General features: G+C 39.7%; 1 protein-coding gene across 1 annotated transcript; it reads right to left on the bottom strand.

The window, feature by feature from the left end:
• Window positions 1-8,356: 8,356 nt before the first annotated feature.
• Window positions 8,357-21,361, bottom strand: PEX5L (peroxisomal biogenesis factor 5-like; the record flags this gene model as incomplete). The annotated part of the gene is made up of 8 exons (XM_010133596.1): window positions 8,357-8,567; window positions 9,272-9,429; window positions 9,801-9,966; window positions 11,272-11,469; window positions 12,657-12,727; window positions 13,512-13,655; window positions 14,623-14,739; window positions 21,266-21,361. Coding segments are annotated over 8 exons (1,155 nt in total), but the record flags the coding sequence as incomplete, so codon positions are not given.
• Between the last annotated feature and the right edge of the window lie 3,872 nt (window positions 21,362-25,233).

Raw genomic sequence — 25,233 nt, 5'->3', positions numbered from 1 at the left:
TCCCTAGCTAAAATATAATTAGGGTAGAAATTTAGTTTATTCAAAGCCATGGTTTACAAACAAGTCCAGATGTTCGTGGACTACTGTCACTTGTACTTCTGCTGGGTTCAGCGGCATTACTTCTGACTTCATTTGGTGTAACTAAAACCAGCATCAGTCCAGTTTCTTTGATTCAGGCAGCCTCCGCTGGGTGGTAGCGCACCTTCTGAATGCAGATGCAACCAGAGGTCATTAGATTGTTTTAGAAGCATCTCCAATTCATTCCTTTTGTTCTCCATCCTGGCAGCGCCATTTTTATCTTTTTGCTGTTTTCATGCCTTGAAAACTATGCAAAATATGTAACTGGACATAATGTTTTATTCTCTTCCCATTGACCTTCTTACCTTAATGGCTGAGATCAGGCTCTGATTTCTGTTCACTTGTCAGTGGTTTTGCTGTTGTATCCTGGAAGTGTCTGTACTGGTTTACTTTGCACCATTCAGAGCTGTTTGTGTGAAGCACTGTTAACATTTTGGAGAGGATTTGTCTGAGATGAGATGGGTTGCGAATGACATTGTTGCAACTGTTTTAAATTAAAAAAAAGTATTCTCGCATCTTGTGACTCTGTGATTTCTTGCTTCTTCCTTTCCTGTCTGAGCTGAAGAAGAATAGACCAAGTATGTTTTGGTGCTGCCTCTTTTCTTACTCTTTGTGGTTGTGTTTTGGTGATTTACTTAAAAAAACCTGCATAGGGAACAAAGAGGTTTGTGAGAGTCTTCATTTCTTGAGACTGGTGGCACTTCCGGTGAAGAAAAAATCCCCAAGCCCTGAGTGGATATAAGACGTGGCAAAAATAGAAAATAAGATTTAAATTAAAATTTCTTTGGTGTTTGTTTTTAACTTTTAAGCCGGTTGATGCTCTTTGAAGAGAAGAGTTGGCAATGTTGCGGTGGAATAGCGTTGTCACTTCACCCCAAAATTCCTGCTTTATCTTGGTCTGTAATTCTTCATATTCATTAGATATTTCACCTGCTGTTCAGTAAAGGAGAAGTCTTTCTTCCTCATGAGTAAGGGCTTTACAGAGCAGAGTGACCATTGGGGCTCTTCGGTAGATGCAAGAATAGGCCAAAAAAGGAGACTGAGGGATGGCAACCCTTTCATCTTCGTATAGGTTCATGGGCCTGGGAACTGGAGAAGAGGTAAGAGGCGTAAACCTGCCGGGCTACAGGTGACGCTTCCTGACGTGGAAGTAGAGGACATGTGAAGTGTTGAATGGTAAGAAAGGTAAAGGTGCTTCTTTGGTGTTTTTTTTTTTTCTTAAATTGTGTTGTAACATTATTTTGTTTTAATTTTGAGGTGTGCAGTTGCATGATCTCCAAGAAAAATTCAGATCTACTTATTTCCCTTTTTCCTCATATGGAGTGTATGTACCTAATCCTTTGGACCAGAGCTCAGCTAGTTTAGATTCCTCTTGTAAGTGTAATTGATCAACATGTTGAAATGTATATTTATGTTTATAATTTATATCAAAGTAACGATGAATTATGAAAAATGATTGATAATGCACTAAGTGAAAAAAGCATCTCCTTGAAGCAGAGAAGCATGTTCATATTGTAAACAATAGGGTAGACGACCTTATTAAAAAAAAATCCTTTATTTCAACGGGAGAAGGAGGTCCCTCCTTTCAGTTCATGCAATTATAGTCAAGACCATTTTCAGATTGAAAAGAGATTTTGAAATATTTGAAGCCACAGACAAAGTTTATTTTTAAAACATATTTAAAAATCGCACAGTTATAAATACAGGTAAATAAATACAATTTAATATGTGGAAAAGAACCCGAGGAAGGCATGCTTCCATTACAGTACAAAAATACTACATTAAATGTGGTGCTCTGCAAATAGTCATCTATGACCTTAATAAATGTAACACATCCAATATGCACATTGTCCGTTTTTGAGGAAATAGATTAATTTAAACAGCAGTGCAAGGAAACATCAAATTAAAGCATCAGTAAACTACAGGTCTGTGTTTAATATTATACACAGCTGATTGATAATGCACTAAGTATACGAGGCAAAGTTACCTGTAGTAAGAAACTCATCTTTTACTCCGTATGTACTTGCACTCAGATTCTCAATCTGGGTCAATATGAACCTTTGTAGCGGAATGTAAACATTCAGGTGTAGGGCTGAACTTCCACCCCCGCATCCACCACCCGCCTCACTGCTAAGCCTTCCACCTCCACTCAGCTATCAACACCAGAAGTGAGCAGTGTAAGTCTTGGCAGCAGCAGCAGGGCTCTTCAGATGGCTCAGGCGAAAGTATCTGCCAACCCTACAAACTCTTCTTCCCTGTATGTTGGCTTAAAAATAAAGCCAAAAAAACTGATGCAAGATTGCAAAGGTTTTCAAACAGTTTACAGCATCTAGAAGAAGCCGCACAGAATGCCTCCCAAAACTAGTTTCATTAACTCTAGATATGTTATACTCTGATATATAAAATATATTTATAAATGTTTTGATTTTTCTGAATTTACAATAGATTACTGATAGTAAAAAGGCTATTTAAATTAAAGTTTTAGCCAATGTCAATGGCATTCTGTAAATGTGGAAGGGGAAGAAAGATCAAAGCACATTAAGTCTTGTCCATGCAAGCTTGCCCAATGGCTGTCACGTGTGCAAGCGGTCGTAAAGTTACAGCTTATCTTAGGGAAATTTAGATTCCTTCTGTCTCTTTCCCACTGCTCATACCCATTACCCTCCATTGAGGGCTGAGCTCTGAGACTTTCTGTGGGTTCTGTGACGTGCTTGGTTTTCATTTTGCCTAGGTTTGTTCAAAGTGTCAGTGATCTCTTCACACATGGTGCTCCTTTGCTCTGGTTTATTTCACCAGTCCAAGACAAGAGGACTCTAATGAAGGAATCTGGTTTCTAGCCTAGGTGAGGTTTGAACAGTAGATAATGCTGTATTGCATATTCATCATTCTTTTATAACATGCAGTGCGTTTTGTGTATCACTTTTATCTGTGAATACTCAGTATGTTATAAACGTTGATTAGATAAATTCACTGTACAGGCTGCTAAGCTGACAACGCTGCTGACCAGAAATCTGTTTTTCAACTGTGCAGGTTATTCATGCAAAGTAACTAATACATCTCATTTTGTAGATGCACATTTGGGCAAAAGAGATTTACAACCAATTTATGTTTTGCTCCAATTCTCCCTGGCTTCAATAGGGAGTGATTTAGGGCTCAGGTTTTGCCTTTGTGGCTGTTAGTTATTATTTCTGCCTTAGTGGGTTTTGTGTTATGGAGGCCCTTGCTCTGTGGCTGGTCCCTAGTGCCAGGTTTGTGCTGAATGTCTGAACTCCCATTATTGCCAGACGTAGGCAGAATTGCTCTCCAGAATCCACTGACCAGATTGTGACGGGATAATATCAGATGATAAGGGGAACCACGATCACTGGGCTGGTCTGTTGATCTTGTCAGGGTCCTTTTCATCTGACAGGCAGGCCCAAGTTTTCTAAATTGGCTCATTAGCTCTTCATGCTTAACTTGATGTTCTGAGCTTTCAGCTGAGTGAAGTGTCTGCAGCTGAAATCGGTGGATGCAGCAGATACTCAGATCCTGTGAAGTTTTACATCTACATATTTCAAACAGGACAGTGGGACACCAAGCTGATTGCAGAGCTAGAGGGCAAGTCTGGAAAGCCTGACTGTGGTAAGTAGCATAGACTGAGACAGTGGTTGTTTCACTGGTCCTGGGAATTTTTTTCTCTGGTTTGGTGCTATCTAGTTGAGACTGGAGAAGGAAATGTGAAAATCCAAACATGCAGCTTCACTGCAAAAGCTGCGGACATTCAGCTGTTTAACTCTTTTAAAGTCTGCAAATGCTGTTTCTACAGATGTCTGTCATTAATACAACACTTGAAGCAAACACGAGTGATTTCTAAGGATGGAATGTAAAAAGGGCTCTGCGTTTTCTCTAACCTGTTCCAAGTAATGTGAACAACTCGGTTTTGAGTTTGGCAGATTTTAAACTATCCCGCAGAAGATACCAATCAATAATTAAAAAATACCCCACGTGTGGCCCTTCTGTGTGCATTCTGTAGCCATATACTCAAGTTGCATTGCTGCATGCCCGGTGCTACCATTTCAGTGTGGTTATTTGGTAATGTAGTTGCATGCAGTGCTGTCATTTGAGGTTGTTTCTCATTTGAACCGTGCCCTCAATGTCTTTTGAAGAGGTTTATCGGATCATAAGAAAATACCATTAGATACATATATGTCTGAGTTTACCTAAAGATAAATTGATTCTTCAAACTGACATAAACCAGTCTATTGCAAAGAGGTTTCTAGAGTCATTGTGGTTTGAAGAGATCAGGAAGAGAAGAGCCTATGGCTTTCACCGCAAAGCCTCGCTCCACAAACAATCCCTTTGGTGTCAGTGCAGTGGATCAGAGGGCAGCCCTTGTCCAGTAACTGAGTGTGCATGAGCTGATCACGCAAAGTGCTGAGCACTCCTGTGAAGACTATGGACTGTCTTCAGCAGCTCAATGGATCATACTTACAGGCCATCAATATTTATAGAGCTTTGCAGTGGAGAAGGACTGTCACAAGATGGGCTTAGGAAAACATTTTTTAATGGCATGAACTATAAAATAGAAGAAGGACTCAAAAACTTGGAATCAATTAGCTGGTGGTGATAAATCATCTCAGGAGAGAGAAGTAACAATAAGGTGGGTGATGATGCTAAACCATTGCGGCACTCTCCTTTGGCATCACCCTATAGATGCTGAGCAGGTGTTACCCTAAAGTGTCTCTGAGTCTCTTCTCTGCTGAAATTCCTAGTCTCTGTCTGAAACTGCTTCCTTACTTAGACCAGAGCAACCTTGTGTTACCTTTCTATTTACCCGAGTGGTGACAGCTCTCTCCTGCTCTCAGGTAGTGCCATCACATGCAGTGGCTGTTATCTGCCTGTCTTCCTTCCTTGCTCTCCTGGACAAGTCAGGAATGGCAAGAGGTTTTGGGTTGGTCGAGCTCACAGAGAGCGGTGAGAACAGGACCCAGATTTCTGGTGTCTCACTCTCGGTCTCAATCTGCTTTTGTCCAGCAGCTGCCTTATTTATCCTACCTCATGCTGGGTTGGAAGCATGAGTAGATGAATTTCCTCTGCAGGATTTTAATACGCTGTAGCCTCCTCACACGTTTCCTCTTGCTGTTTCAGGCAAATACACATGCTTGCCCCCAAATATTTAAGAAACACTGTGAGGAGGTCAGCTCGAGTCTGTATCTATCTAATCCTGTCTTCTGCACTGACAGTGCTTGGCAGCATGAGCTCAAGGATGACAGTGAAGCCCAGTACATTGAAGAGGTACCCGGAAGTTCCAAGAGCTGCTGAGCCTGACCTGTTAAGAGTGAGGTGAGCTCAGTCACTGGCCGCTCTCCCACACAGACCAGGCCAGAACTGGTGTCTAGTGTGAGGAGATGTGCCAACGTCCCCTGTAAGTCCATCTGCTTTAGTCTTGCCCTCATGCAGCGTCTTGGTCAGTGGTATGTGGTTAACTGGCTCTAGGCTATCTAAACCAGGAGAGGACAGTTGGGATATCTCCAAGAGTGTGTGCAGTCTCTTTGGATAGCTTTGCAGCCAGAGCTGCAGCCAAAGCTAGCAGAGCTGCAGTGCTTGGGATGTGCTGGGGCCTGAGGATCCCTTCGGGAGGCAGATTTCAGCCCTGGTGACTTCTCTCCAGGTTTACACAACCAACTTTGCTCATCCCAGATGTATGGGTGTGGACATGTGTCAGCAGGTGAGTGCAGTTCTGAGAAGTGCATCCCGCTTCATTCTTTTTGCAGAGGCTGGGAGTTGCATTAGGTTGTCCTAACAGAATTGCTGTGTTACTTGTTCCGCATGCTAGAGAAGAGGTTCAGTGAACTGCCGTCAGTATCGAATGCCCCTTGTTATTCTGACTCTGAGAAGTCAAGCAGCCCAGGGTTTTGATTTTGTGGGTTTTTTTTTATTTGAAAGGTATAAAAATAAAGCTTCTGAACAGCTAATTCCTCTGGATAAACAGTGATTGTCCCACACTGCAGCACAGAGGGTATTCTAGAACTCATGTGATGGCAGGGCATCAAGCAACACCTGCACATACGCCTTTGCTTTACAGCCCCTTTTCAAAGCTGCCTCCCTTCTCTCTTATCACTTCCCAGATGCAATTGCACTGCACCTTCTGCTCTGCCTTATCAATAAAGAGCTGTCATCACACATCGCTGTCAAAGCAAAAGAGCAAACCATTGTCAGCAGGTATGTGTACAGCAGCCCATTTAGCTAAAGTGACATTCCCAGTCCCTTGATAACCAATCCGTAGAGAAAGTTGCAGGAATGTTACAAAAAGTTTGATAAATAAATGGGATCATATATGTGAACAATGAATTAATAAAGCACTATCAAAATACTCCTGTAGCTGTTTCAGCATCTCCATTCAGTGGGAGAGTTGAGGGGTATTTTTTAATGAGAATTGATTATTTTTATTTAACAAACTATAGTGCGTGATTAGATGCAGTGATTACACTGTCTTCCGTGGAATTTTCCTTGAAGTGGTTGCTCAAAATAACAGACAGCTGCAAGAAACTTTAGGTTTGTACTGGTGAAACTGTTCAATTCTCTGTGTTCTGTGCAGTTAGGGGTTTTTTTTATGCAGCTGATTGAGCTGGATTTTTCTTTTAATGCTGTTGATAGCAAATGTGCTATTTGTCCCACTTTAACAGACGGATGGCTGCCCTGCATGTTGAATTTCTGACCATAGATCAACACAGCAGCCATCTAATTACATTTGTTATCTTTCACTAGTTAGGAAAAATACTAAAAACATCAGCAACTGAAAATTACCTCCTTAAAAATGTCTCTTCCTGTCTTTGATTGACACAATCCCCTTGAGCTAAAAGTGTCTGCAGCGGAATCAATCCATTCATCATGTGGCAGCATGCTGCCCCCAGCACTGCTGCCCATTCATCTAATCAGGGAAAATTGAGGTGGTGCGTGTGTGTATATATATACATTTTAAAGCAGCTACAAATACCGATGTTATCTAAGGATTTAGTCTGCTATCATGGAGATCACTGAGACTTTTGCTACTGCTTGCCATAACAGCAGGATCAAATCTTAGTCTGCATCCTACAAGTAGTATTTAGACCAATTTTTTTTCAGGGAAAATTTTCCCTTGAGCATGGTCTGCAGGCATTAACTCCTATGAAGACTTTATTTGTGATAAAGATCTGTGGCTTATTGTGTTCTGAAATGACATAATTCACATACCGCATGTATGTGCATGCACATGCATGTATGCGTATAGTACCTGATGGATGCATAATAGAATAATCTTTATAATAGATACTGCAGTTTATAAGGTATTTGCGTTTTTTAAAACATAAGAATATTGAAAACCATCTCATCACATTTCGGGAAATGTTATTTGGTCCTTTATGCCAACAAGGCTATCCTGTACATTCTGTTGCTAGTAACTGAAGTAAAAGCATAGCACTATTTTACAAAAAGAAAGATTAAAGTGCGTAAGTACATAGATAGGTGCAGATCGTGCTATGAGCTCCTCTGAAGCAGACATACTCTGTCCAAGATCAGGGATAGCTGGTTTAAACAGCAACAATTCTAGTGCAAATTACCACTTCTGCTGGCAACACTTGGCCTCCCCATACGTACATGGCCTAATCCCATAGACCTCCAGGTACAATGTTCCTCTTAACATTGCACGTGGTTTAAAACTCCATGAGCCTGGAGAATGGGGCCCAAATTAATCCAGGTACTTTTGGAAGCAAAACTTTCTTGGCTGCTAACTAATAAATATATTCAAACCAAAATGCATCCATTTTACATGCATCTATTTTCAGAGCTGTGTTAAAAATGGACCTGGAGAAGACTTTTCAACAAAGAAACCAAAGGACGGGGAATCCATGTTGTAGGGCAAAGTGGTGTCAGCACAGTGCGATGAGCTACTAAGCAGGTTCCTTGGATGCGTTTCTTGTCATTCTAATGTGCAGTAATGATTAGGTTTGTTCTCAATGTGTTTTTCTTTGTATAGCTGTGTGTATATAGAGACATAGAGCTTGCATGGAATGAGGATTCTTCAGAAATGGTTATTTCATCTAGTTCAGGGCTTTGTCAGATTTAGCCACAGCTCATTTCAATCCTTTGAGTTGGAATTTATTTACAGTATTTTGTGCTTTTGAACTTTTCCTTTTTAAGTAATGTCCAAGAGAATTCCCTTACTGATCTACAGCCATGATCTTTTGGAACACGTGGTCATTTTGAGATGAGTAATAAAAAAGTTCTGTTTCCTAAATCAGTTTAATCAATTTGAGGATACTTTTTATTACGGCTCTAGATTAAAAGCTCTTAACAGAATGTCTAGATCACCCACGTTGGCAGCTTGAAATAGTTCTGGCTGGTCCATCATAGACAGAGCAATGCGAAGTGCTGCCCAAATATTGCCTGATAGAGCGGGATGGGGAACCTGCTGTTGATTCCTGCTCTTTCTTTGCAAACTGAGAGCAGTGAGAAAATTGCTGACAGCCTCTCTGTAGGGGAGGAGAAAAAACAAATAAGCAATGTAATTTGCTTAACAACTAGAGTAAAACTTTCTAAAGTTCTGTACTAAGCTCTAGTATACTGTTTTACAACACAGTTCATCAGTCTCTTTGTGCTGTTCTTGCTTGATTTTCTTTAAAGGAGTGGACATGACTGTCGTAATGCAGAGCTCAGTCCATTCATACATCTGGGGATGTCGCTCCCCTTCCTCTTAAGATCACAGCTGGGACCCTGGAATATCACCCTTGATTCCTGAAGGATATACCGAAAGTGTATTTGATGGCAGTAGCTACTTGAAGCAGTTTAACTTCAGTTTCCTTTCTAAAGACAAGCTCTTACATTTTGTTTTAGAAAAACTCTTAAGCACAGGACTAAGTTTGAGAAGGATCCCACTGATTATAATGGGAGTACTTGCACTTACAGCTACAACAATGCTTAAGCAGCTTGCTGCATAAGGGATTTTTTTTCTTTTGATAGACATCCAGTAGTTCTGTCACGTAGAATTTGTGGAAGGGGAAAAGCTTCATTGCTTTGTTTAGTACTTTGTAAACTTCTGTGATTATGTTTTACAGTAGCTGAGATTATGTAGCTATATTCTGATGATTTTCTTTTTTCTTAGCTCCAGCTAGGAAACGAATTTTCACTTGGTTATTATGATCCCTGGACTCTTTTGTTACACACTTTTGTAACTTACCTGTATGCCCCTAGGTTGATGCAGCTTATCCCTAAATTGTATCTGGACCTAATGAAGCCAGGTTGTATTTCTAAAGCGCGTGTGTAGGCCTCAACAGCCTCTTCGCTTCGGTCCCCGTTTGCCAGGGTTGCTCCAAGACGGTTCCATAATGTATAGTCCTGGTGAGAAAAGGATTTTTCTACTGTAGAGATCACTAAGGGACATAATAGCTTATTTTTGATTGCAAAGTAAGGAGGGCTGCAGAATATAACAGTATCATGTCTTCTTTTAACTGACACGGAATGTGAGGTTCTGACTCGTTATCATAGGAGACTTTATATAACTAGTACAATTAATCAACATAAAGCTAGAAATTGGACATGTATAAATCTGCTTCTAAATGGGACTGTCTTGTAATTAACATTTCTATGTCAGGTATTAAATTTTGATGGCTGAAGTGACATCTCATTAATATTAGCCTGAGCAAGAGGGGAGAAAGAAAATGGCCTGTAAAGCTAAATAGTCAAGAATGTAAAAGCATAAAATGTACCTCTGGCCGAACAGTTAAAGCAGCACTAAATGCATCTATTGCTCTGTTAAATTCTCCATTCAGGTGAAAAAGAACTCCAAGTCCTGTCTGTAAGTCAGGGTCTATCATATCACCATTCTGGTGAGCAGCCTCCAGGTACAAATCCTTTACTTCTTCCAGTAATGAGCTACATAAGGGTGAAAAATAAGTTAAAGTTCCATCCTAAGGTTCTTTACAGATGTTGCAATATTGATTATATAGCCAGAAATTAAAATCCTTGTAGTGGATGTATCAGAAGTGGTATACTTCTAGAGTTTGAAAATAAGCTGCTTCAGCTTCACCGTGGCAAAGATTTAATTCCAGATGCAGTTATAAACTCGTTCTAGAATGAAAAAGTTCACCTATGTAATGAAGTCGAAGTACTGCTATGAACCCAAGAGAGATGATGTGAAGGCTTATTAAAACTATGAAAATTAGACAAGTTTCTCAAACCTAAAAGATTTCTTCACTGGCAAAACCAGTAATTCTTAAGAAGTGATCAAGTGACTAGCCAAGACTCCTGAAGAAAGATGCCAAAATTTAAGACTTCTGTACTCACTGTAGGCTGCAAAAACATACTGACAACACCAGATGTCAGCGGGATGAAGCCAAGTAGAATAACACACTTAGCAGTTAAGCAGAACTTGCATTCTTTGCTTTTGCTAATACCATATTATCTTGTCAACCCAGGGCTTGTTGGTGATAAAGGTGAAACATAAGGGCTGTCTTCAGAATGACAAGCAGTGAGATGGACCAAGTGGTTTCGTTCTATAAATCATGTTTATGCCTTTAATGACTTTATCATAGATCTTGCAATTCAGAGATACTTATTGACTGACCTCATGAAATCGGGACAAAGGGCTGCCAACTCATAATGTCTTTTGTTATTTAAAATGGCTGCCAGCTCCCATTAGACAGGCTGAGGTCAGGTAAAATGACTGCACTGTCTCTTGAGTTAGAACTAGAATGGCTTTTAAACAAGCAGATGCTACCTCTCAGTATTTTCAGTGAACTGAAGCCACGTCCCACTGCGAAATGTCTGTAATTCCTGAATTCAAGAGGCTGGGTTGGGATATAAGAAATGTGAGGAACAGTAGGAGAACATGCACATGTAGGAGAGGAGACAGGCCTGGAATGGATTTGGAACCAGCTGAAGAATGAGGATGTATGATGTGGGAATAGAGAGGCAGCAGACAGGGTCAGAGGAAAGTGATGGGAGTTGAGAGGAAGCATCTCTTTTTAGCTGCTTTATTTATTTTTAACTTCCAGGGATAGTGTAAGATTTAGTCTTTGGCTGCTAAACCAAAAGTCCTGTGTTGGCTTCCTACTCCTGCCACTAGAGACACTGAGTCTTCCAGCACAGGGAAGAAGCTGGACTTCCACAGAGCAAGGGGGCACTGCACGCACTGTCATTTCTAGTGATGCCATTAAAATTCCCACCGTCAGGATTTACCTTTCATCTGATGTCTTAGACATTCTCCTGGTAAGTGCTGGGGACCCTTTTTTGCTTTTCGCTATGTACTTGTACTTTGGATTTTGCTTTATCCAGTTTCTTAGAGCTTGATAGGCTTCTTGTTGATGGCCAGTGTTAGTATAACTTACAGCCAGGGCCATCAGAGCTTTTAGGTTGTTTGGCTGTAGTTCCAAGCACCTAGGCAGAAAATAAAATCATATTGAGGTGTGTTTTTTTTAGCCAAACACAATTCCCAAATTCTTCCAAAATAATCTGTGTAAAAAACAAACAAAAAAAATCATTCACACAAGTAAGATCTACCCAACAACACTTTTGAAAAAGAGACTCTGTCTTACTTTTCTGCGATAAGTGCATTACACATGTATACACACACATATGTATGTGGCTGTGCATACATGTGTACACAAACATATGCTTCTGGTTATGAGTAAATAAATCCTGATATAGGTGGATTCATTTTCAATAGTGTCTGCTTAGTAAACAAAGAGGAGTTTTATGTAAATTCAAGTGAACAGTTTAATATGGTTTAGAGCTCTATAAAAAAAAGTATTTTGAAAACAAAATTTTTCCTTCCATGAATCTTCTCAGCCATGCAGAATTCTCAGTTTTTCTCTGGTAAAGCTTCAGCCAGTCAACTCGAGCAGTCTTTCTACCGTGATACACCATTAACTGAAAACTGGATCTAGTCTATTTTGTGAACAGCACTGTTGCTTGTTTCAAAACTGTGAGGATGAGCAAGCCCTAAATCAGGCAACCCCTTGGATTTCTATCTAGGCAAAATCATCGGTTGTGTATAGATAAGTTAAAGCATCCTTAGGTGAAGTGACTTGGTAGTTAACGTTGCTGATGCGACTGACTGTGGAGAGGGTACTTGCTTTGAATGGAAACATGAGAATCTGCTAGTGGAAGATAATAATAATCCTGATATTTTGGAACTGACATTTCACATACAAGCATACCGTGATCTTCATGTCTCTATCAACCTAAAAATGTCAGTTTAGTATCAGCAGCTGAAGGGAGCTCGTCATTAAAGGACAGACCACAGACGAGAGGCTAGGTAGCTAGAATATCAAAAAGGCTCTTTGTTTGCATTATGCCTAATTCAGGTTTATCAGGCCATGTAACTTTTCTTTTGTGCAACTACTTAAATTACTAGATTAAATATTGCACTTATTTAATAAAACAGAAATATTAATGACTAGTCCACCCTCTGAAGTCACTGGGAAGTTTTCTTTGTCTATGTCAATGCTTTACTTAGTTAAATAAATGTTTCATGTTACACGGTAAGTAGGACACTAAATATACCTAGGCCTCCACTACCTAATACTCATCAGACCCCATATTTAGCAATTATCTTCATCTACCTTTGGAGGGCAACAATGGCTGCTTGCTCATTTTCATTCTCTGCCTGTGTTATGCCCAGGAACTGCCAGGCCTGCAAAAATAATCATCATTGTGTTATTTTGTTACATACACCCAACTGCCATCATGCAAACCAACAGAACAACTCAATGCAGATTTGAGTATCTTTGGGCCTGGTAATATTTATAATCCATGAATGCAAAGATGTTCTGTCAGTGTATGGTCACATGCTCGTTTCTTCAATTTGAGTTATTCTACATTTTAAAATTTGTTAGAATTTTATGGAAAATGATGAAGAACAATTAAGTTGTACGGGTTTAATGGTTTCTAGAGCTTCTGGGGATTCTCTCTGCTTTTCAAAATACTGCTGCTTAATTTAATGTGGCAATAGATTGAAAGAGACCTAGATACTTGCAGTTTAAATATTTTTTATGTTTTACAGAAAACAGACTCTAAATATATACTCATTGAAAACATCAATATTGTAGAAATGGATATAACCTTTAAAAATTTGTCAACATTCTTGTTCAATTAAAAATGTTCAACTTTCCAATAGAGGCATTTAAAAGACTGAAAACACTGGGAAAAGAAGGAAAGGTTTGAAATATTGTCTCTTTTGGATGCTTTTAAATGACAGCTTGGAAACACTGTGTTTCAGAAACAGATTCTCATCTTATGAAGAGCTCAGCTTTATCTGTTTCAAGGCTTTCACCATTCCAAACCCACCATTAGCATTAAATCTGTTTTCGATCAGTCATGGATAGCAATGGTTTGGACCCCAAAATCATTCCATCATTGCATGCGAAAGGGAGCTCCCGTCTTCTTTATCAGTAAAAGGCACACGAGTGACTGAATACCTCTGCATCATTGGGTTCCTGTAGAATAGCAGCCTCCAGGTATAAGATTGTAACTGGCAGGTCACCTTCTTTCATTTTTTTCAGTCCTTCCTCAAAAGCACCAGGCCAGTCTTTGAAGGGATTTTCAGTATGGAAATAATAACCCTGGAGAAGAGAGATAATGAACTCATGATGAAGTGCTGTAGTGAGGAATGGCAACTCTCTAAAATTGAATGATTCACTGTTTTCCAACCGGATGTAAACATCCTTTGTTCTATGAAAAAAGTATGAGCTTCCCCATGAAATTTCAATGACAAAAAGTGTAAAACAAACAAAAAAAAGAATTCAGCATCGCTGGACATCTATGTTTCTGCTCTCTTTATTTTCACTTTAGCTCTGAAGTTATACTTACTGGCACTCATACTGTGCTTTCCTGCTCCCATCGAAGATAATGGCAACAACTCACAGTGCCCGCAATAAGAGCGGAACTGAACCTGGCATGAGCCGGGTGCATCCAATTTGATGGTAAAGAGCACACATCAAGCTGTTGTCTCCCTGCAGTGCTTGTAACCTGATGTCTGTTCAGTTAATACCCTGAAATCGACAATTAACCTTCAAGAGCTCAAACAGTGTTGCAGGCACCTGAGTTTATTTTAGAATTTCTTTAAATTTTGCCATTTTCTTTTCATGCCACTGCAGTGTAAATTGTGTATGCTAAGATCAGCTACATAATATAAATCAAGTTAAAGCATACAGTGGAGGAAATGAAGAAGAGAGGGAGAACTCTGTAATTTCTATCTTCAGCAGTGCCAGCAGCGCTTTTGCATGTGCCAGCCCAGATTTTTTTGTTTGGTGCTCTTCCTTAAGTGCCCATCTTCAAAAGCGCCCATGATCCAGCAGTTTGCTTCACGATCCTTTCAGCCGAATTCAGGCAGTGTGGAAGTTGAAATGTGTTCTCGCTATGGTAAGGTCTTTTAGATGTGTCTTGCTCACAGACACTTAAAGAGAATGAGCTCTTTTGGGTAAAATGAGCTTCTGCGTCCGAAGAATTTTCTTGTGTTACCTTGATTAGCTGAGGCTCATCTCAGTGTTTTGCAGGAAAGATAGACTGTCTTTAAAAATTCTGTGTTACCTTCTCAATGGTCGAGATGGTGACATGTCCTGGTGCTTCCTGGTTTTCTGAAATCCAGTTTCTGCGAGCCATTTCTTCCCATTCCGCTTGCATTTTATCCCAAAACTCTGTGTCTGACTAGAAGGAAAAAAGGGAAGAAAATGAACAACAGAAATTTAAAATAAAACAGTAAGCTTTTAATTTCTTCTACCAGTGGTCAGAGCCTGGCAGTTTTGCTGAGCAGTATTGCTTCTGTTAATAATCATACTGACTGAAACGCTACAGCTCGTATTGGGATTCCATGTAATTATATTTCATCTTTTATATTGGAATGCATTTTGACAACAGAAAACTCTTTATCTCAGAGGCAGTGTATGTTCTGTTTGAAGCAGGATTTGCAGCAGCTCACACTGCATCTTATTGTTGCTTTACAGTAAATTTTTACATACAATTTGAAGGAAATGAATGCTGCTTGTCCCTGGTCAGAAAGAAAGAAAATATCAACTAAGCAACATGCGAAAGAATAACAACAAATAAAACAGTTTAAAAGATAACAAGCATCCCTCTTTGGTATATTCAGCATCATTTTCGTTTTTAAAAGAGTAATGGCAAAGCTTAGAGTGTGTTTTGCACAAGAGAATTAATACAAATGGGGCTCTTTGTCATAGTGGCAAAATCCTAATATTGCATCATATACTGTGGTGGTGAGAGGAATCTGTAAGAGACTAGAAAACTCTACAGTAAGATTAACATTCAGCTCAAAGACAAGAGGGAAAAATGCATGTACAAGAGAAACAGAAGTGATGGAATAGGAATAAGATTTAGGATGTGTAACAAGCAGAATGAGGGAACCACTCTGGCTGCTAGAAAATGATGCCAAGAAATAGGATAAAAAAAAAAAAAAGAAGAGGGGAGAATCCAAGTTAAGGTGCTGTATTTTCAGCCTCCACAGATTAGTCACAAGCCCTGAAAAGCAGCTCTGTGTATGCTCAGCACTGTGAGCCTTAGCAAAGTTCTCCAGTTCCTACAAGATTGTGGCCAGAACTTCCATGACCTGACACTGCTGAGGGCAGCATTTCTCAGCTTCTTTATGTCAAAGACACAGCATGTATAATTCTGAGATTGAGACTGAGGTGCTGATAAAAAATAATCGAAGATATTATAAAGTGGTCCAGGTAGTTCTGCCCGAATCTTCATTATATGCAGTAAGACTGCTTTGCTGCTGCTCCACAGTCGGGCATGATTTGCAAGAACAGAGCGCAGTTTGTGATTGCATGGCTTGCTACCACCCTCCTTCAGCACTTGGGAAAGGAAAGCCCAGACTAGTACCGTATCTAGAATGAGTTGGCAAGGAGAACGTTTGAGCCAAGGTGGGCAGGACTGGGAGGACTTGCATTGGCGTGGATTAGGAAAGGGCTGTGCATCAGTCACTCCTGGAGAGGAGGTTTCACTCTGTAACAGGAGTGAACAGAACTTGACAACTCTGTTACAGAGTGACTTCTGAGGCTTCCAGAATTGCTTTCATTCAGGGTTTGAAGGAAGTACAGTCTTTTAAATAGTTGTGAGATTGTGCTGAAATGTCCGCTTGGGGTTTGAAAAGGCAGGGTAATGAACCGGATCCCTCCCTCTTTTATCAGCCATGGCTAGAGACACTTGAATCCCTTAAACGATCCTGTTCAACAGATGACTCTGTCAGCTATTTTGCATTCAGTGCAAATCTGTCCTGCACCGAAGAAAAAATTACTTGACCACATTTTTACTAGCAGTAATTTTGAAATTTAGGATGAGGAAAAGGAGTGGAAATTTCCCTTTCCTGCAGATTAATACTTCTAAAACTACTGAAAAGTAATTAGTAATGCCTTTTTAAACAGATTAACTTTCAGAACTCATTACAGACAGATAGATGAGTTTATATTGGAATTTTTGCTTGTATTTTTACCCCCAAATCCCTTATGAATCAATGGTTTGGGAACACATGAAGTCACATTTCTGCAGCTCATAAGCAAGCATATAAGTGGGTTTAGGTCTTTAGTTCAAATTTTGCTGCTTAAACACATCAGTTTAGTTGACCGGAAGTTCTCTGTGTGCATATTCCACTCAAAAACCTCATGGATGACTGTGCATCCAAGCAGCCGTGCTGAGAGCCTGTCAATAGGGAGTCAAAGGGGGAGAAAAGTGTAGTGGGGAGATGACCTGGTTTGCTATTAAGCCTATCAACTCATCATACACCACTTGGACACAGGTCAGGACCCAGCAGTTATTCTGCCAGTAGAAGGAAAGATTTGCTTGTTTGGGCCTAATGGGTTTCAGGTCTAGCTCCAGCTCCTGCAGTACCTCCAGCATGTTGAGGTACTTTCTGATGCTCAAATGGCAAAGCTGCGCTCAGCAACTGAATCGTACGCAATTAAGGCACCTGATAAAATGCTGTACTGTTGCTGTGGAAAATAACAAAGGCAATAGCAGAACAGCTTCATGTCCTTGAGGAAGAAGACGACCATAATATTGCAGTCTTCGGTAAAGGCCGAAGTCTATTTCAGATGTCATTAGTAGCAATTTTTTCACTGACTTCAGTGGCAGGAAGATTAAATTAATATTGAGTGTTTCTGAAAATCTGGCTTTGGATCAAGACTCCTAGATCTAATTTTAACTCTGTTTGCTATGTGACTGGTGCAAATTACCTCCTTTCAATGTTTTTGCTACCTTAGTGCTGGCAAATTGTTTTGGATGTACCAAAAGTGTTCAGACCAGTGGAACACATTTAACATGTTCTCAGAGCAGCAGTTAAGTGGAATGACAACCAGGAAAAATGATCATACCATCTGACTACTTCCAAGCAGAATATTCTGTGTTTTGTCAAAGAGGCTATTTTTACTCTTAGTGTTCAAAAATATGCTGAAGCAGTTAAACAAATGGGAGGCAAAACATTTTCAGGCTTTTTCCTTCCTACAACACAGTGGGGTGGGGGGGTGCGGGGAGCAGGGAGATGGAGGCGCGCAGTGGACTTTGAATGTTGCTGCCTAATTTCTAAACTAACCTATTTTCATATCTTCTAGAATAGAATTTTGCCTGTCTTGTTCTGCTGAAAATTAATTTGCAGTGTTCCTTCTTGACCAATGCATAAGAAGGTTCTGTCGTTCTTCTTTCTTTAAATTACTGCATCAACATACTTTGTCATGTGAAAGACACAGTAAGTTAAACGTGTGCTAACTACATAAGATTTCCTTTTCAAAACAGTATTTGAAATATGCCTTTTTAGTTAAACTTTAGAGATAAAAAATGTGTATCAAGACAAAGATTCCCATTGTGATTTGAGAGAATACCAAATAAAAAGCATCTGAATGACTGAAGCTTCTAGATCCCAATTTAAAATGTGCTTAGGCAGCCTTAGGCCCATCCAAAAGGGGTGTTGAAACAGTGAGACAGGGATATCTTGGGTACAGAAAGGTTCTAACCGGTATTCATGGGAACCACAAAGCTGATGACTGTTTCCTAGGCTAGAGTAAATGAGCCCCACCTTCTTCCTTTCTCGTCACATAATTCAGCTGTAATATGTTCTGATGCTTCCTAACAGTACATTACATAGCAGATGGCTCCTGTGACATGGTGGTGTAAGTACAGTGATGCTGAGAAGGACAGCTCAAAATTTCTTTTGCGTAAGCTCAAAAACGAGTGTGACGTCTGCAGTTTAATCTTTACATCAGGGAAACGTGGAATAAGAAAATACCAAAATGGGGTTTTTTTCCCATCTCTGAGACATCTCTCAGTTGGAAGTTTTTGTGTTTTCCTGGTTTCATTTTTATTGATTCTAACTCGTTACCAGCAGGATGGGGGATGACAAAACAATCGCTTTAATACAGTATAGTTACAGGATGGTTCTGAATACCAATTTTTGGTAAAATGCAGCTAATTATTAGAATGATTATGTTGAAACATATTTAGTTTGGCACTTTGAAATCATGAAGTGATTATGAAGACTTTTTGTGCTTTCCTCACATATATAGCGATGGGATGAGGCAAAAATCAAATCCAATTTCCAGAATAACAGAAAAGGGAGTGAAGTCTGCAAGCACCCAATCACTGCAAGTGAATCTGGACCCTCTGCAGTAAAAAAGCTAATTTACTTACTTCTTTATTCTTAAAAGATTCCCCAATGGCACAGACATCTTTAAACCTTCTTAAGAAAGAATTACCTCACAGATCTTCATTAATCTCAAAGTCTGACATCTTGAAACCATTCCCAAAGCTCTAAAGTGAATACTGGGTGGAGGATAAATTTTGGTGTCTTCATTTACTGAATTGTTAATTAATTCCTTTCGAACTAGGCCACAAAGAATCTGAGATTTGCTTCCTTTCCTTGATCAGTTTTCTGGCTAATCTCGCCACTTGGAGCTTTCCCAGTTGAAGAATTTTACAGAATCATCCAAAGCCTAAAAAATGAATTTTTGAACTGTTTCTATTCTCTGCTTAAGAACGCACTAATCTTTCTGAGATGGGCTGCAATTTATTTCAATCACTCTGGCTTTCTTACCACTTCATTTTAACTAGGATGAAAATTCAACTCTTTTTCATATGCAAATGTTAATAACTGCTCTATAACGTCTTGAAGAATCCTTTCCTTTACATTTTAACTACCTGGCCCAAGTTTCTATTTTAAGTGGGAAGAATAACTTAAGACAGCCAGCTACACAGTTAGGGAAACATTTAATTAGATTCTTTTTAATAGCTGCTTTTGTGACTACTTAAAGCATTTTAACAACCGGTCTTTGTGCTTCAGAATCACCTTGTAATGAGCAGGGGTTTTTTTACAGTATATTCTCCTCTTTACTCTGTAAAGGAAGTCAATAATGTCTTGTAATATGTTGTTGACCTCAACTCATTTTTCTTTCTGCTGAATGTCTGGGAACTCCCCATCACAGGTGGTTTCTGACAATCTCAAGAGTACTGACATCATTTTCTTAACCACCAACCATAACACAGCAAGTGTCACAGTCAGATTACAGCACAACATGTCCCACCTCAAGGACCAGTCCGCAGTACAGTTAGGAACATCTTGACCATTTTAAGCAGTGACAATTTAAAAGAAAGTCTTTTAAAGGAAAGGAGTTTCCTGCCACATGTATGATGAGTGACATAAAAAAAATCCATTGTGCATCACCAGCAGTTGTTTATAAAGGATGTATTTGGTCAGGAAAAAACAATGCACTCAGAAAGTAAAGGAAAAACGCATTCAGATAATAGTTTATAAAAGAGCTAACTTACTGACTGTGACCGTTTCAGCCTTGTACACTGAATTTTTTTGTGTGCAATAAGATCCTAAGAAACCATGGTAAAATCATGTGGTCTTACATTAGCATATCATGAAAAAAATCTAAATCATATTAATTTCTTAAGTAAGAGATTCTGTTTCTAGCTGGAAGGCAGCATATGATTTAGACCTAGTTTTATTTGTAATCAACCAGTATTAATCTAGAATAGTTCAACTGCTGACACTGGAATTACAATGGTGTGAAACTTGACTTAGAGAAGTATTAACATGCAGACACTAAAATTTAAGTCTAAACCCAAATAACTCTCAAGTGCTCTAGATGTTTGGAGACTAATGAGATGGCAGTTTGTGCTGAAAATAATCAGTTTTGAGGAATCCATTTCACAGCCTCATCCTTTCCATCCTAGAAACTCTTTTCAGTTACACGCTGTTACATAATTCAGCCTGGACTTTTGTCCACGGTGGGAGGCAGCTGTCTTGGCTCTTTGTGGTGACGGGATTTTGAAGGGTTGCTGACTGAAGCCCTGTGCAGATGTGATGCTCAGGATCAATGTTTATATCTAATTGTTACTGGATTCTGCTAACAAACCTGTATGCCACCGTGTCTCTAGAGGGATCAGGGTTTCTGACTGGGACTAGTGGTATAGGACAACACTCAAGAGGCATTTTCCATGTTGGAAAAATAGTACATGAAAAAAACGCCAGAAGTGCAATAGAACTATCCAAACACCTGCATCTTTGCAAACTAAATTGATTTGTCCTGAAATGAGATTATTCCTGTGTTTAATATTCTGCCACTGGTTATGAAAATGCCTCGGTGCATGGTTACTGCAGTTATCTGTCACAGTGCGTTATCAAGTTATCAGTGACACTGGATTCCAGTTTCACTGCAGAGAATTGTTTTGTGTCTGAACCTAAGTCACTGCGTGCATTCGGTTGCTGGGCAAAAATATGTGTCATTCTTATACTTTAAGTTTGGAAGTGGTTACGCTTATGGAGAATTTTTCTTTACCCACTGGCTATAGTGATAAAAATCAAGATTGAAAAGTTCTTTCTGACTATTCTTAATTTATAGCTAAGGTTTTTTTTTTTGGGGGGTGGGGTGGGTGTTGTTTGTTTGTTTGTTTGATTTTTTTTTTTTAAGAGAGAAACTGCTATTTTAAATGAGTACTAAGGTTTTTTTTTTTTGGGGGGTGGGGTGGGTGTTGTTTGTTTGTTTGTTTGATTTTTTTTTTTTTAAGAGAGAAACTGCTATTTTAAATGAGTAACTCCAGGAAATGTATCTTCTTCTGTGTTTTAAATAATCCAATTTCCACTTTCTTCTATACTTGTGCTGCAAGATGAATAAGAAATCTATAGAACATTAGCTGAAAATGAAAAGAGTAAATGAAGTAATACCTCAACAGCTGCCTTTGCTCTTTCAAATTCCTCCTCCAAGGAGTGATTTCTTGAGAGAAGAGGCCCTCCCCAACGCTGCTCCTTAATTGATCGTGCCTATAAAATAAAAGAATAAATCAGAAAGGGATGATATACTCTCTGCCACATTTCTAAGTTATTTCCTTAATTGCCTAGAGCCCCAAATGGCCTTTTTCTCGGGCAGAACTAGTTGTGTTCCTGCGTGAATGCGTCCAAATTCTCTTACACTGTAGCAGAGATCATTCCTCATGGGAAGCAGAGCAATTTATCTTTTTCAGACTTTTCACTCAAGATGTGTGAAAGATAAAGAGACATCTGAGAAAAGAGGATGCAAGAGCTGTGCTACAAAGAGAAGAGCTGACTATTTTGTGTAAGGCTTTTACCTTAATTGTTCCTTCTCCTGCATTGTGACTGAGGCAATGCATTCCACTCACTACTCTCCCAGAAGAAAGCGTCTCATTTTCCCTGTACGTTTTGTGGTTTTCTTTCAGGTTCTGTTTTAGGGTGACACTGGAGAGCCAGGTTTGCTATGGATTTCGCTGGAAGGACAAATCCCTTTTACAGTCAGCAGCTCACTCTTCTGTGCCTTACTATCAGTCGATACCATTGGAAGTGCATTACAAGTTTCTCCTTGTTCTTTTATTAAAAACATCTTATTTATTTACTTGTTTTTGCACAAAAGACACAATACAAAACCAAACAGTATTCTGTGACGGCACAGCAAAGCACAAAGTGGCCTGATCTTGCTAAACAGAGCTCTGACTGCTAATGCCTTCCCTTGTGTTTGTCAGAGGTTAAACTCATTAGCCGTTTGCCTGACCGCGGTCCCGGTTGCACTAATTTACGTGATTACATTTCTGATGACCGTACTTGTGATATTTCATTTCAACGAGCCACATTGCTAACAGACTGCAAGCTGTATCTGCAGGTGTTGGCATGTGCACTGCTGCGATGAAACATCCAATATATTCCTGGGTTTTCTGTAAGTAATGATGTCAATGCCAGGTCAAGTACGTATGTCTGCACATGCCACACGTGGTTGTTTACCTAGAAGGATGACATTCGTTTGCCAGTCTAGCTCTGAGGTTTCTGTTTGGTTCCTGAGTCTTTGGTCTCTCGGGTAGAGATGGATGAGTGAAAAGTATGCACAGTTAGAAAAGACTGATATAGGACGATTTCTGTGAGAAGCACGTGGTGGTGATGGGGCATTGTGTGTGTTCTTCTGTGTTGGCTTCAGGTCTTTGCTGCAAGTGACAGTAAGCACAGAGTGAGAGGAAAGGTCTGCACTGGGGGTCTGTTGTTTCTGCTTTCACATCGCCTACCTCTGGTCCAGGTTGTTTTTTCCTTTGGTGAGGCCAGGAAGAGATTTCAGGTTGTCATTGAAAACATAGCAAAACCCAATCCTATAAACAAACCAGTTATTTTACTGACTGACAGAATTTAGGGCAGAAGAAATAGCTGGTATGAATTGTCTGTTTGCATCATATGATGGTATTTGTCACTCAACGTCCACAGGATGAAACTGAGGTTCCACAGAGAACGAGTGAAGGTTGTCTGGAATGCATGTCTTCGAGGAAGGTGCTTGGATTTAATTTCAAATTATCAAGAGACCTTAATCTTACGACTTTGTTTGCAAATTTGTTTAACTGTCCTCCTTGTTTTTTCTATTAATTTTAATTTCAGTTTCCAGCTATCACTTCCTGTTCTTTTTCCAGTAGTTTAAAGCACTTTTTAATACCCCTTATTTTCTCTGTGGAAAAATACTGATGACTTCAATCAGGTTTTAATTGTCTTTTCAATGATAGAAAGAGATTGAGAACTTCAATTATCTCATTAGGCATTTTAGTCAGATTTCAAACTTTTTAATGTCTCTTTTACTCTCCCTCTTTATTTTTTTATAACTTTACTTTTTTATAGTCATACAGACAACCAATGTGAGCCCTCTATTCTAGTACCTGTCTTGCTGTTTCTCTATAGAGAAATCCTGTCTCCCCCTAGTGATGTCTGCTTCTATACGCTCTTCTGGCCACAGGACTGCACAGAGAGCACTCACGTTGATATCCTCCTATGCTCTGAGCCATAGATTCTTATCAAATTTGCCTTCCAGCGTAGCATTGTAAGTAGAGTCTGCATTCTTGTTCTGAAATGGATGATTTTTCAAGAGACTGTACTGGAGTATGTATTTTTACAGATGTCCTGGTCACCAGCTTGTTTTTAAGACTCCCTTATTTACATTGCTTTCATTCCACTGTTTCATTATATGCAAATTTTATCAGGAATGGCTCATGTATTGATTTTCAGATCAGTAACATTGAAGATCATGGTTTCTCTTTGGAATCGCAGAAGAACCCCTATGTGGTTACAATCCCCAGTAAACAACTACCATTTGTGAGATCTTCAGTTCACCAGTTTAAATCTGTTTAACAGCTGCTTTGTTCATACTGTGTGGGGCTAATTTTAAAATCAGAATATGGTGTGTTAATTCAAACATCTTGCAGAATATTGCACAGCAACATTTATCAAACCGACCTGTAATCTGATCAAAGAATTAAATTTGGTTTTCCTGACACAAAACTCTGTTGATAGACATTAATTATGTTCCTAGCCATTTCATGATTTATGGGTTGGCTCTTGCAAACTGTTTGATTATTTCTGCTTTTTAATCTTTTGTTTCCAGTGACTGCAGTTTCCTTAGGTCAAGGACAATAGTGTAAATCATGATTTCAGACTGAAGAGCACTGTAGAAGGGGAGAGTGAGCTTGTTGGGGCGGTAGAGAGGTGAGGGGAAGAGGACAAGAAGCACAGAAGTCCCCTCCTCTGCCACATGTCAGAGTATACTCCATTGGCCCCACAGAAATATACTTTCTCCTCCATTAAATGCACAGCCAGGGGGAAAAAAGTAATTAACAACACGCACATAAGCTGCATTTGCATATAGACAATGCAGAGTCATACTCTGAGTTGTGATAACCAGAAATGCAAGACCCCACATGTAACAAACCCGCTGCCTTTTGCTAGTGCAGGAAGAGGGGAGATGGGAACGGAGTGCCAGCATTGGAGAGCCTCCCATCCCCAGCTGGTGGGGGGGGGGACTCTGCAGGCGCCCTGCTTAAGGACAGCCCAAAGCGGGTCGTGGGCCAAGGTGGAATGGGTATGTCTGAGGCACAGATGCTCTGCGTATGCTGTGGTTTGATGTGCTCACCACTCTACAATGATGGTGCTGTAGCTGATCACTGGCCTCAGGGGAAAACTCTTCCATTCCAATGCATTTGCACACACTTTCCTGCACTTGCAGTCTGCTTATGTGCTGTTGGACCTTAACTGTTGATGAGAAGCTTAAATTATAGCCTTAATTTTTGAGTGGTCTTCAAATAATGAGCTAAAACTGTCCCTTGTAACTCTTCATTTCGTTAGAGTAGCTGGGACATCCAAGGAATGCTGGGGCCACTAGTCTTACTGGAGCCATTTGGAAAACATGGGGAATAAATTTTGCTTTCTAAATGTTGCCTCAAACTGCAGATTTCTAAGGCTTACAGGCTTTTGGCTATATCTTTGTCTAAGAGTGCTGACATATTAGAATTAGGTAGTTCTTTAGCATGTCAAGAGTTTTGTGTATACATTCTGGGTAGAGCAATAAAATGCTCAGGGAGGCATTTAGAGAGGTAAAACATAAGCAGACTTTATGCATATACCCCTGAACATATTATCTCCCTTTGCAGTTAGTAATTATAAGAGAAAAGAAACTCCAAGCCTTCAAAAAACCCCAAACACTTGTCCCGGTTTGACCTGAAACTTCCTTGTTTTGGGTAATGGACAAATAGAATTATTCCATGCAAATATGATAAATCCACATTTAATTGGTTAAGGGGGTCAGGTGAAACGTTACGTTGGGAGCCTTTAAAAGCAGAAGGCAGGGGGTGTGGCTCTCTCTTGCCTTCCGGACTCGTTGC

Source organism: Buceros rhinoceros, unplaced genomic scaffold, assembly GCF_000710305.1.
Source record: "Buceros rhinoceros silvestris isolate BGI_N320 unplaced genomic scaffold, ASM71030v1 scaffold40353, whole genome shotgun sequence".
NCBI classification, from domain to species: Eukaryota; Metazoa; Chordata; class Aves; order Bucerotiformes; family Bucerotidae; genus Buceros; species Buceros rhinoceros.
Note: the sequence above shows the minus strand (reverse complement) of the source record. Positions and strands in the feature narration are given on the sequence as shown.